Here is a 12,915-nt window from a genome sequence, read left to right as displayed (position 1 = left end):
GGCCCTAATGAAGAGTTTAAACTCCATTCAGTAGGCAATGAGAATCCATTAGGATTCTTCAGGAAGAAAGCAATGTGGTTAAACCTGTACTTGTAAAAGAATCATCCTGAGTAAGAAGATTAGAATAATATCTTAACTGTTTAAACATAGATACAAGTTTCATACACTAAGCATACTAGAAATAAGAAGGAAAGGCCACTCTTAAGAGACAGATGACTTGACACAAACTGATGAACAGAGTATGGAAGAGTGATAACAACCCTGTCTCCAGAATAACTTGGAAATAAAAAATCTCTTGAAAAGAACATGAGAATCAGGCAAAAAGCCCAGATTTTGGGAAAAATTCCTGTCTTAAACACGTTGGGCTCAATTTGGTAGGAAGACCCAGATCTTATCTGGATCTAAAAATCTGGGGGCTCAAAAACACAGGTCTGGAAATCATCAGAAAGGTTATGAATGAGAAGATGCTTTCTTCTCATTATATAGAAGGAGGACTGTTAAGATAACACTACCTAAAATTACCTAAGTTTCAGGGGTAGGGAGAAGTATTTAAAAAGACAATAGTAGTTAAAAGTACCAGGGAACAGAATATTAAAGAAAACAGCAGAAAGGAATTCAAATACAATGGTGGCTACAGAAATCAGAGCAGATAAGGAATTAGGAAAGAAAGGCCTTTGCATGTGGAGATTTAGATTCCTGCCTATTTTAGTAGGGGACAGGTTAAGGGAGGAAAAGTTGAAAGGATTTCATTGTCTCAGTTTCTAAACCAATAACACACGGGCAGTGATACTTATCTTACAGGGTATTACGGTGAGTAAACTGAGTTTGTACAGATAACACGTGTAGTACAGGGCTTAATAAATGGCAACACTTTTTAGGAAGGAAAAAGAGAGTCTCCCCAGCTATTTTCCCAGAGAAGAAAGTCAGCCTGGTCTTTCACTCCACCTATCACTCATATCTCCCTGCTGTAGAAGGAAAAGATAAATTTTCTGCTGGTAACCATCCTCTCTTCAGATCCACCTGCCTACAGGAAGGAGCACTTTCATCTGACCTTTACCATGCAATAAGGAAGCTGCCTTATGTCATCTCTGGCAGAGCAGATAAATCCATTTAGTTATGAGAAGTGTTAACAGGCCATTCTGACCACAGATATAAGGCACATTATCCAACCGGTCTTATCAACATTAAGCATGGCACTTTGATCTCTAGCTTTTTGTTCTTTACATCTATCTGTTAAGTGATTGTTAACTTTGCTGGTAAACAAAAACACCTACACCCCTTAACTACTCCACAAAGAATATTTATTATTTTACTGCAGATCCATCATTTATATTCAAATGTATCTAGAACATGGGCTTCCCTGGTGGCTCAGACAGTAAAGAATCTGCCTACAATGTAGGAGACCTGGGTTCAATCCCTGGGTCAGGAAGATCACATAGAGAAGGGAACGGCTATTCACTCCAGTATTCTTGCCTGGAGAGTTCCATGGACAGAGGAGCCTAACGATCTGCAGTTCATGGGTCACAAAGAGTCAGACATGATGGAGCAACTAACACATAACTAAAACACAGTCTACATCTGAACAAACAGGTACATTTCTTACCCTGATCATAATCTGTGCCACATCAAAGTCTGAAACATCATCTAAAATTGGTTGGGTATTTTCTGGTCCATAAGCAAGGCAGTTAAATAAGGTCTGAGAAAAGAAACCAGGTGAAGGACCACCATGAACCAAAGAAATGGCAACCATTTTGCCAGCTTCATAGTAAAGGTTCTCTTTCAGAGCTGTAAATACAGATAAAAGATATCAAATACACTTCTTTTATTAACATATGAGAACCATCATATATATGTAATAAATACATTAATAAATCAGAAATTTAAAAACCCAAGCACTAGACAGACATAAAATAACCTAATTCAGACACTATAATAATGTATACTATATAGATTTCAACTAAAATATACAATTTTCAATTCTCTAATTTTTTTTTCTGAATACAAAGTAACACTCTGTTGTAGAAAAAGATGTAAATACAGAAAATCTTTTTATAAAATCACCTATAACCTACCACTCTGTAATAACCAGTGTACACACTGTGGTATATTTATGTCTCATGTATATATAAATATATACATAAATAATTTGACTTCTGTTTTTTTCCACTTTACTGCAAATTTTTAAAATATTATTTGAAATTATTCAAATCTATAGTTAACGAATGCATTAAAATGATTTGCTGATGTGCTACAATGTAAACCATGTACTTATTACTTGTTACCCCACTTGAGGACCTTTTCAACTACATGAGACACAATATTATAGTCAACATGTGTTACACATTCTTATTTCTGTATCTCTGATTATTAGGATAGATTCCTACATATGATATTAGTGGTCCAAAGGATATGAACAATTTTAAGGCTGCTGATATACAAAATAGTACAAATTTACTCTCAACAGTATATGCTACCTTAATTTAAGGTATCATCATAGCTCTCAACATTTTTTTAATGTATCATTTAAAATAGTTTAGCTACTTTGATAAGTCAAAAAGATATCATGTAAATTTTCCCTTATTTTTTTCTAAAAAGTGTTCAAAGTAATTTATTAATAAGTAATATCAACAATAGCTGAAATGGTAATAAAATTCCCTTAACAATAATCTTATATACTACATATTAGTAGTCACATATTACAGATGAAGCAACTGAGACACAGAGAGGCTAAGCAATTAATCCACGAACATGAAGCTACTGAAGTAGATGTGTACAAACTAAATTCAGATTTTGTGACTTCAATTCCATGTACTCTCTCCACTGTAATAAAATTGCCTTGAGTTAACACACTGATTACTTGAACCCCCTTTTTTTTTAAAAATAAAGGGAGTGTAGAATTAAACTATGTGTACTGTTCATAGTACCAATGATCCTTGGTAGTTTCTCGATTATTTCAGGTAATGGTGAGGAAATTCTTAAGAAAATATAGAAGGAAGTCAACTGAATGAAATGTCTTCTCGCTCTCTCTCCAATTCCTATTACAGCAAAAGTGGTTATAAAAGTTCCTAAAAAAAGGATGCTAGAATTAACCAGTGTTTCATGATGCCTGTTTTAATTACATTATTTCTCCACCAGAAGATAGAAAAGTATCATATAAATAATTCTGGAAAAAAAAAAAATTCTTGAAAGCAAAAGTATGTTAAAAATCTGTTATACATCGACCCCAAAATTATGTTATACAAATTCTAGGTTGTGAAGAAACATGCGAATTTCAAATTTCAAATATATAAACAAAAAGAGCTCAAAAAATTATTCATTGCATTTGGCCATTATATTCAAATGAATTTAATTAATATAAAGTAAATGTTTAACAAATTACTTCATTATGGAATTACTGCAGGATATTGCTATAGGATACTCTTAAATAAGAAATGTTCACTATAAAAATTAATTTTAGAAGTATCACTTCTCCCCTTCTCTGTGATTTATCACTATTTTATTAACAAAGTGATTATACATTCTGACTACAGGTACTGAATATCAATTCTAACCTGCTATCGTTCTTAACACATGCCATATTCAGTATATACAATAATAAAGTAAATAATTACCTTGAGAATTTAAAGACAAGTTCTTTGACAAGGACCCTTCAAACAATGGTGAGTTCTCAAGTTGCTGCATTAAGAGACTTAGGAATTCTTGCTTTGATCCAGGCTGCTCTCTTCCAAAATGATCATTTTCATTAACATACACTATTTCAATTGTATATGAAGGATTAAAGTTTTGATTTCTGAATCCATCTAAGGCACTATTCCAGATATTGGCTTTGTTGATAAATACTTTTTTAGACTTTTTCTTAACTTGGAATCCTAACTCTATAATTAGAGTTGAGATATCTCTTCTAAATTTGCTGCCTTGCCTATAAAACATGAATTTAGATACAGAGGTAAGTACTCTAAAGTACTTTACATGACAGAGCAATTATACAGCCAGTAAAAAAATAATAAGAGAAAAGATTAAAAGGAAGTTCTTCCCAAGTTCAGTTCAGTTCAGTCGCTCAGTCGTGTCCGACTCTTTGCGACCCGATGAACCGCAGCACGCCAGGCCTCCCTGTCCATCACCAACTCCCAGAGTCCACCCAAACCCATGTCCATTGATTTGGTGATGCCATCCAACCATCTCATCCTCTGTTGTTCCCTTCTCCTCCTGCCCTCAATCTTTCCCAGCATCAGGGTCTTTTCAAACTCCCCAACTCCCACCCAAAGGCAGGCAATGGTTGCCATGGGAACCAAAACCCAATAAGCTTAGTTCTAAATTCTTGATTCCCTCTACCCAATCTTCTACCAAATTAAAAGCATCTAATGTTATAAATCATTTATAAGAATGGTGACAGATGACTATCCCAAATTTGATCAATTCAGCAGATTCAGGTAGAAGAGCCAAGAGTTTAAACTCTTACTTCCCTGGCCATATTTGCTTAACTGCACCTTATTTCATGTTCACTAGCTCCTTTAAAAGTAGAGCACAGTAATCTCTGCTTACTACATAACAGACCTATAATTTTAAGAGATTACATATTTTAATTAGCATTCATAAACCCTCTAAATAGTACTTTTAGTCTATACTATTAATTCTCAAAGTGTGGTCCCAGACAAGTACAGCATCTGGAAACTTGTTAGAAACGCAAATTCTTGGGTCCCACAGCAGATAAACAGAATTGGAACCTCTGAGCATGAGGCCAAGCAATCAGTCTTAACAAGACTTGCAGACAATTATATGGACTAACTCAATTATTCCCTGCCTCAGTTTCTCCATCTGTAATTGGAATTATGAACTCAAAATAATCCTGTTAGAGGCAATGCCCATGGATCATCTTTCTACATCAAGTTGGAGACTATAGTTTGAAAAGCACTCTTTCAAACTACAGTAAGATCAGCTAATACTCTAAATGTATATAGAGCCAAACCCTGTTAAAATTTTCTCAAAATAAAGTTTTATATTTTTTTTCCAATTCAAAATACATACCTCAGCAGATCTTTACGCTGGTCTCCAGGTGACTGTCTGGATAATTTAGGTGAAGACTCCTCCAACAAACAATCATTTATTCCCACATTAGTGTTGGGTAATGCATGTTTTTTGGCTTTCTGGAATTCGCCTACAGATTTAAAACCCAATGTTAGCATAATAGACGGCTTCCCAGGTGGTACGAGTGGTAAAGAACCCACCTGCTAATGCAGGTAGACGTAAGAGACGCAGGTTCGATCCCTGGAGGAGGGCACGGCAACCCACTCCAGTATTCTTGGCCTGGCGAATCCCATGGACAGAGGAGCCTGGCAGGCTGCAGTCCATAGGGTTGCACAGAGCTGGACGCGACTAAAGCGACATAGTACACATGCACGCAACATAACAGAAATTCAGGTGGAAATTTTTTAATATTCATTTAAATGAAAACATCTTTGTTCAAAATTACAAAATATTACCTGCACTGTAGAGAATACTTCTACATTCCAAACATTCCCAATTTTGTTCCCATGACTGTAGTGAGGAACAGGCTAAATGTGTTCCGCTAGAACCACAACACTGACAGCGCTTTATTTCCCATTTGCTGAGGACATAAAGAGAAACAGGTATTTACATTCAGTATTAACTTAGTTTAATTTCAACCATCAGCACCACCACATGCCTCACTGTCCATCTCACACACACAACCAAAGAAAGGAAAATTATCTGATTTGATACTGTATTACTTTTTCCTAGTGCTTTTTTTCCTATTTCATTTATTACATTTGTAATCTCCCTCTTTGAATAGTCTCTTTTTAAAAATATTTATTTTTATTTCTTTATTACTGGCTGCACTGGGTTTTCATTGCTGTGCACAGGTTTTCTCTAGTTGTGGAGAGCGGGGGCTACTCTTCAGTTGTGGTGCGTGGCTAATCATTGAGGTGGCTTCTCTTGTTGCAGAGCATGGGCTCTAGGGCTCACGGGCTTCAGTAGTTGCTACACATGGGCTTAGTAATTGTGGCACACAGGCTTAGTTGTCCCTAAGGCATGTGGGATCTTCCTGGACCAGGGATAGAACCAGTGTCCCCTGCATTGCAAAGTGGATTCCTAACTATTGGACCACCAAGGAAGTCCAATATTCTCTATCTAAAAATATGCAAGCTAAATAACAATGTGAACATGCACATACACCTAAGAATATAAACACTGGAAAGAATATGATTGAGAAGGAAAAAAAATTTTCTTTTATACTTGGAAATGATTATGCTCACAGGGAGACTGCTATGTCAATGTGTCTGATAAGGAAGAAGCATTCAGTAAATACATTGTCTTACCTAAAATACTATCTTTCCTATTCAAACTAAGGAATTATTTCCTGTAATAAGCTTGCTCAGATACCTCAGATACTGTGTAGCTCACTAGGATCCAGACTGAGTACCTGACCTACATTCATGTTCTCTCATTTGTTCCCTGCACGCCCCCACTCCCAGCATTTTCCCCACTGCACTGTGACGTGTGCCAGTCTGCATACACTTTCTGTATGGCTATGGGTTATGCCATGCAGACTCCTCTCTGTTTGGTTATGAGTACACCTGTCTATATGGGGACAGATGTACTCCCTGAATGTGTGGACACGTGGGTGATCAGAGAGGTAGCTGCAGAACTTTCCTTCTGCTAGATGTGGGCAAATCTCCTCTGTAGAAATGGCTGTATAGGGTTGTGTCATCTGTGTCTCCCTTCTTCCCAGGTAATCCTACCAATAGAGGATGAAGAGAAAGAAAGATGACAGCTGACATAAATGCTTACACACCAGGCCCAGTTCTCACCCTTTACATGTAAAGTTTAATCCTCACAATTTTAGAAGGCTGGAAAAAAGTTACCACCTTTTAAAGAAGAGGAAACCAAAGTAGAGGTGTAAATCACATGCCCAAACAAACTGACACTGCTAGTCTCAGAGTGAGGCTTCCAATCCAGTTTACCTGACTTCAGACCATGCTCCTAACCACTACACCATGCTGCCTTTCAGCAAAATTACCTTCTGATCACTAAAATGACAGGAAGTGAGACTGTAAAGGAAGCATTCAGACACCAAGAATCTGTGTCCTAGGAGAAAAAGCAAAGTAGCTACCAGAAAGAAAACTGACTTTGGTAGCAAAGGATTAGGTGACCAATGGTATACAAGAAAAATAAATAAATTTAATTATAAACAAAATAACCTACAATGGACTTAGAAAATGTCAATATTAATGAACATATTGCTTCTTAGAACTCTAAAGCATGTTACTGTCTACAAAGCACATTTACATACAGTCTCATCTCTGCCTCAGCACAACTCTTGAGCGGGGTATTATTAGTACTTACAAATGAATAATCAGGGTCACCAGATCAAGTAACTTAGGCAACAATACACATTACTCGACATCTTCAATGAGATCTCAACCCTTAATGAATCTTTAGTCTAGTGGCAAAGACAGATTTAAATAACATCAACTGTATTGTAACAAGCACAATGAAGGGAAAATCGAGCCTAGAACAGGGAATCAGTAGTAGCTTCTTAGGCGAAACCTTCCAAAGCTGCTAAGCCTTTAGCAAAGTAAGTAGTAAAATCACCTAGCAAAATCACTTCCATAAGAAATAAGGCTCCTGTTATTCTGCTCTGCACCTTGAGTTTCAGTTTGTCATGTTAAAGTTTATCAAAATTTCCTATATAAATTTCAACAAAATTATTACTTTTTACCCTGTATCATAAAAAATAAAAATACTCTTGATTTCCAATACTCTATACACAGTGTGTGGGTTTCCCTGGTGGCTCAGAGGTAAAGAATCCACCTGCCAATGCAAGAGACATGGGTTTGATCCCTCGGTCAGGATGATCCCTTGGAGAAGGAAATGGCAACCCACTCCAATATTCTTGGCTGGGAAATCCCAGACAGAGGAGCCTGGTGGGCTACAGTCCATGGGGTGACAAAGGTCGTACATGACTTAGTCACTAAACAACAACAACACAGTATGTACACAGAAGGCACAAAATGATTATCAAGATTACAGCCAATGTACACTGATACTACAAAAGAATAATCAATAAATTTCAAATTTATTTTTTTGAAGCCTTATTTTTTTACAGTGATCTAAAACAAATACTGACAGATTAATCTAGTTTCTCAACTTCTAGAACAGTGTCATCCAACAGAAATATAATGTAAATCATATATATAATTTAAACTTTCCTAGTCATCAGATTTTAAAAGGTAAAAGAAACGAGTGAATTGATTTGAATATTTCTGAAATATAACCATTTTGTCTGATGTAGTCAATTTAAAAAATTATTGACAAGATATTTTAAGGTCTTTTTTTTTTTCCCTTAAAAAAGCAGAATTGCATCACTCCCAGAATTCATATGTTGAAGACCTAACACCCAGTACTTCACGACGTGACTGTATTTGGAGATAGGATCTTGAAATAGAAAATTATGGAGACTTCCCTGCTGCTCCAGTGGCTAAGACTCTGCTGCACTCCCACTGCAAGGGGCCCTGGTTGGCCCTGGTCAGGGAACTGAATACCACATGCTACAACTAAGAGTTCGCATGCCACTACTAAATACAGAAGATTACACAGCTAAGACCTGGCACAACCAAAATAAATTTTTTTTTTTAAAGAGATAAAATGAGGTCATATGGGTAGGGTTCAAATCCAATGACTGGTGTCCTAATAAGAAGAAAAGATTAAGGCACGGGGTGGGGACAACAACTAGAAGGAAGCCACGTGCAAGCCAAGGACAGAGGCTTCAAAAGAAATCAAACCTGCCAATACCTGTACCTTGGACTTGGAGCCTCCAGGATTGTGAGAAGACAAATTTCTGTTGTTTAAGTCACCCAGTTTGTGGTATTTTGTTATGGCAGTCCTAGCAAACTAAGATACATATTAAATGTTCAGTGTGTATTTTACACTTACAACACCTCTCAATTTGGAACAGCCACATTTCAAGGGCTCACTGGTCAACTGTGGCTAGTGGCTACCACAGTAAAGCTCCAGAAAACAGAGCCTCATGAAAACATACCACAAGAGTTACAATTATGCCAGCTGCAGTAATGTCTCTGTAAACATATGCAAATAAATATTTAATAAACATACCTCATCTCAGATTAAAACTTCAAACACCCTAAGAGCAAAATACTTCACTAACTAGGAAACCTACTTTCTCAAGTTGAAGGCTTAAAAACGGACACTAAGTACATGTGAACTTTCCCATTTACCTATCAGGCACATTATAGTCTCGCCCTTCTTTGCAACGACATCTTCGGACATCACAATGCTCATAGTGCTGCAGAAGCTCTTGGTAAGCATTTTCCTCTAATTCCCAAGATGCATCTCTGTAAACGAAGCAATGTAAAATGGACTTTGGCCTTAAATGTTATATAAAAGGATATCAATCTAAAAATAAACTCGTTACAAACTTAGGAACAAGGATAAAATTTGTTCTTTTTTAGGATCATTCAATTCAAAATATAAATCCATCAATGTTATCTTATCCTACAGTTCATTACTCTCAATGAATTTCAAATGTTAAATGAAAAATTAATTAGAAATTTTCTGAAACTTGTATTTCTCTTAATATTTCACTTCCAATTTTTAAAATTTCAAGTTTAGTACCACTATTTCTGGATTTCTCACCTTTAAATATTAAGAAAATTCTTCTCATACACTTTAAATTTAAACCACATCTTGATTCTCATATAATTATTACATACCAGTCCAAAGCCTATTATACTTGTGTATAATTCAATGACTATGGTACACAAGTGAGGTGTACAATTATTAAGAGACTATTAACAACTAATGAGACAGTTAAGTCACAGTGCCTGGTCCCAAGAACTGGCAATCTGAGGAGGAGGAGGAAGTGGTGGTGGGGGAGGCTTTACATTTCCCTTTTTGAAATGGCTGCTTATCTATGAGTAATTAATCAATATAAATGACTATTACCATTTTCACTAAATTCTACATTTAAAATATGTTTTCATCAAAAGGCTAAATGTAACTCACTTTTCAGGAATATGAATTCCCATTCTCAACATTTCTTTCTGAAATATATCACTATTATTGCATATAGTGCACCTAAAGAAAAACACTCCTGCATTTATTGCTTGCACCTACAGTGGAAAACAGAAAATACATGGTTAATTAAGATTATCAGGTTAGGAATTATATAGCTAACAGAACATGTGCTACTTTTAACAATATATTATGAAATTTTATTTATGTTAGTGGTTCATAAACTTTGTTAAACTAAGTTATCCCACTGCTAAAATTTGGAGATATTTCTCCCAGTGGGAAAACAATATTAAGCCAATGAATTGACTGTTCTTTACATCTCTCACCCATGTGTTTCTCAACCTTTTGTATCTAATGTCATTCCTGTTCCCAAAAATTGTGTTGTCCATCACTCTCTGTGAATAAAACAGTAAAAATCTTTGGTTACTTAATCTAGGAAGGATGTTTAAATAAATGATACATATAAAGCATCCTTGGTTCTGTTTTTAACTCAATCTGTTAGTTTTCTTCCCAAGAAGGAAGAAGCATAAAACCCATTCTTACTGCCTCAACAAATACAAATACAGAAGCAGCAGGCAGAAGATATTCAAGAGAAAGAGTAGCCAATTCTCAATTTAAAAACTAGAAGCACACATTTATTTAATAAATATTTAATCCCCACAATATAGGTGCCAAACACTATCCCTGTACCAAAAACAAACATAAAATGACTTAGATTCTGTTCCAAGGAATTCTTGTGAGTAGGCATACAGTATAAAATTACTTTTAGAAAAGTACATACAGTAAGAGAAAGGAAGAAGTACTGAAGTTTATTTAAGAGCCTGGCAAAAATGTCACAGGAATGGTAAGGTCAAAGTTAAGTTTGGAAAAAATAGAGATGTGCCATGAAAATAGGATAAAAGATGAAACAAGGAAAGGGAATAGCACATATTAACTCTCAGGGGCAAAAAGAGTACATGTGATTGGGGAACTTACTCACAATATCCTTAAAGATTATATGCTGACCATACTGAACTAAGTAATAAAAACACAAAGATAAGTCAAAGTCAGTAGCATGAAGAACTGACAGGGAATAAGGCATGTAGGAGCTAACAGGCTCCAGGAAAAGCCTAGTTAATAAAAAAAGAAAAACTGTCTGAAGTGAAATCACAAAGGGCTTAAGATTCAAGGTAGCAAAAAAGGATACACAAAAAATATTAAGCAGACCTGAAAGACTTGGGGAATGATTTGTGGATGGTAAAGAAAGAAGTGTACAAAGAAGAATCCAGGTTCAAACAACTACAATGTAGCACACACACACCATGTGAGAGGAAAATAGCAAGTTATTAATGAAATCTCTGCTGAACCTAAAGGATCTTTGAGCAGTGGAAACAGAAAGAAAAACAGCAGACATGAAGGATACCAACAAGACCACAGCAATGATGGAGAAATCCAAACTGAACAAGAATAGTGACAATTCTTTCCATATACAGAAAGGAAAATCTATATCAATTCCTTTGATACTAATCTAGAGTCTCTCCTCACAAAATCCTAATATATACAGCATTTGTAGAAGTCACAAATAAAATTTGCTTTTGTTGTTCACTCAGTCGTGCCTGACTCTTTGCAACTCCATGAACTGCAGCACACCAGGCTTTCCTGCCCTTTACCATCTCTTGGAGTTTGCTCTCACTCATGTCCATGGAGTCAGTGATGCCATCCAACCATCTCATCCTCTGTTGTCCCCTTCTCCTCCTGCCTTCAGTTTTTCCCAGCATAAAGGTCTTTTCCAATAAGCTGGCTCCTTGCACCAGGTAGGTGGCCAAAGTATTGGAGTTTCAGCTTCAGCATCAGTCCTTCCAATGAATATTCAGGGTTGATTTCCTTTAGGACTGACTGGCTTAATCTCCTGGCAGTACAAGGCACTCTCAAGAGTCTTCTCCAGCACCACAGTTCGGCGCTCAGCCTTTTTTACTGTCCAGCTCTCATATACACACATGACTACTGGAAAAACCATAGCTTTGACAATATGGACCTTTGTAGGCAAAGTAATGTCGCTCTGCTTTTTAATATGCTGTCTAGGTTTGTCAAGGTTTTTCATACAAGGAGCAAGTATCTTCTAATTCCATGGCTGCAGTCACCATCTGCAGTGATTTTGGAGCTCAAGAAAATAAAATCTATCTCTGTTTCCATTGTTTCCCCATCTACTTGCCATGAAGTGATTAGATTAGATCCATGATCTTAGTTTTCGGAATGACAAGTTTTAAGCCAGCCTTTTCACTCTCCTCTTTCACCTTTATCAAGAGGCTAATTCCTCTTCGCTTTCTGCCCTAAAGGTGGTGTCATATGCATATCTGAGATTGTTGATATTTCTGCCAGCAATCTTGATTCCAGCTTGTGCTTCATCCAGCCCAGCATTTTGGATGATATATTCTGCATAAATGTTAAAGAAGCAGGGTGACAATATACAGCCTTCATTTACTCCTCTGCCAATTTTGAACCAGTCCATTGTTCTATGCCCAGTTTTAACTGTTGCTTCTTGACCTGCATACAGGTTTCGCAGGAGGCAGGTAAAGTGTCTGGTATTTGCTTAAAATTTGCTTAACCACATATAATTCTCATCCTACTGCATAGGTTTGTTCCTCCTTCAACTCTTTGTATTAATGGAGTTCAGAGATTAAAAAAACTTTTTCTTTAGGTATGATTATAGCTACCTAAACTGGGTAGACTCCATTTACTATTTCAGTTAAGACTTGTACCAGAGTGGAAAAGCCACTGAAGCTCCTTCAAGAAACATGATTCAAGAACAAGTTCTGTCCTTGTATGCTCTAACCATGTAATAAATAATTGTTAATATTTACATCACAGACAGGTGTCCACATGGCC

General features: G+C 36.4%; 1 protein-coding gene across 2 annotated transcripts in view; it reads right to left on the bottom strand.

Moving 5' to 3' along the window:
• G2E3 (G2/M-phase specific E3 ubiquitin protein ligase) overlaps positions 1–12,915 on the bottom strand; it is a 63,575-nt gene that overhangs the window by 15,732 nt on the left and 34,928 nt on the right. The window contains exons 7-13 of one of the 2 annotated variants that reach the window (XM_061159054.1): positions 10,377–10,445; positions 10,042–10,148; positions 9,255–9,371; positions 5,481–5,605; positions 5,026–5,155; positions 3,612–3,919; positions 1,604–1,785 (exon numbers count right to left, since the gene is read on the bottom strand). In XM_061159054.1, the coding sequence (XP_061015037.1) occupies positions 1,604–1,785; positions 3,612–3,919; positions 5,026–5,155; positions 5,481–5,605; positions 9,255–9,371; positions 10,042–10,148; positions 10,377–10,445 (1,038 nt within the window). The remainder of the gene's footprint in view (positions 1–1,603; positions 1,786–3,611; positions 3,920–5,025; positions 5,156–5,480; positions 5,606–9,254; positions 9,372–10,041; positions 10,149–10,376; positions 10,446–12,915) is intronic. The other variant, XM_061159055.1, reaches the window with a different exon arrangement.

Source organism: Dama dama, chromosome 13 (genome assembly GCF_033118175.1).
Source record: "Dama dama isolate Ldn47 chromosome 13, ASM3311817v1, whole genome shotgun sequence".
Taxonomy (NCBI): Eukaryota; Metazoa; Chordata; class Mammalia; order Artiodactyla; family Cervidae; genus Dama; species Dama dama.
This window is presented reverse-complemented; position numbering and strand designations above follow the sequence as displayed.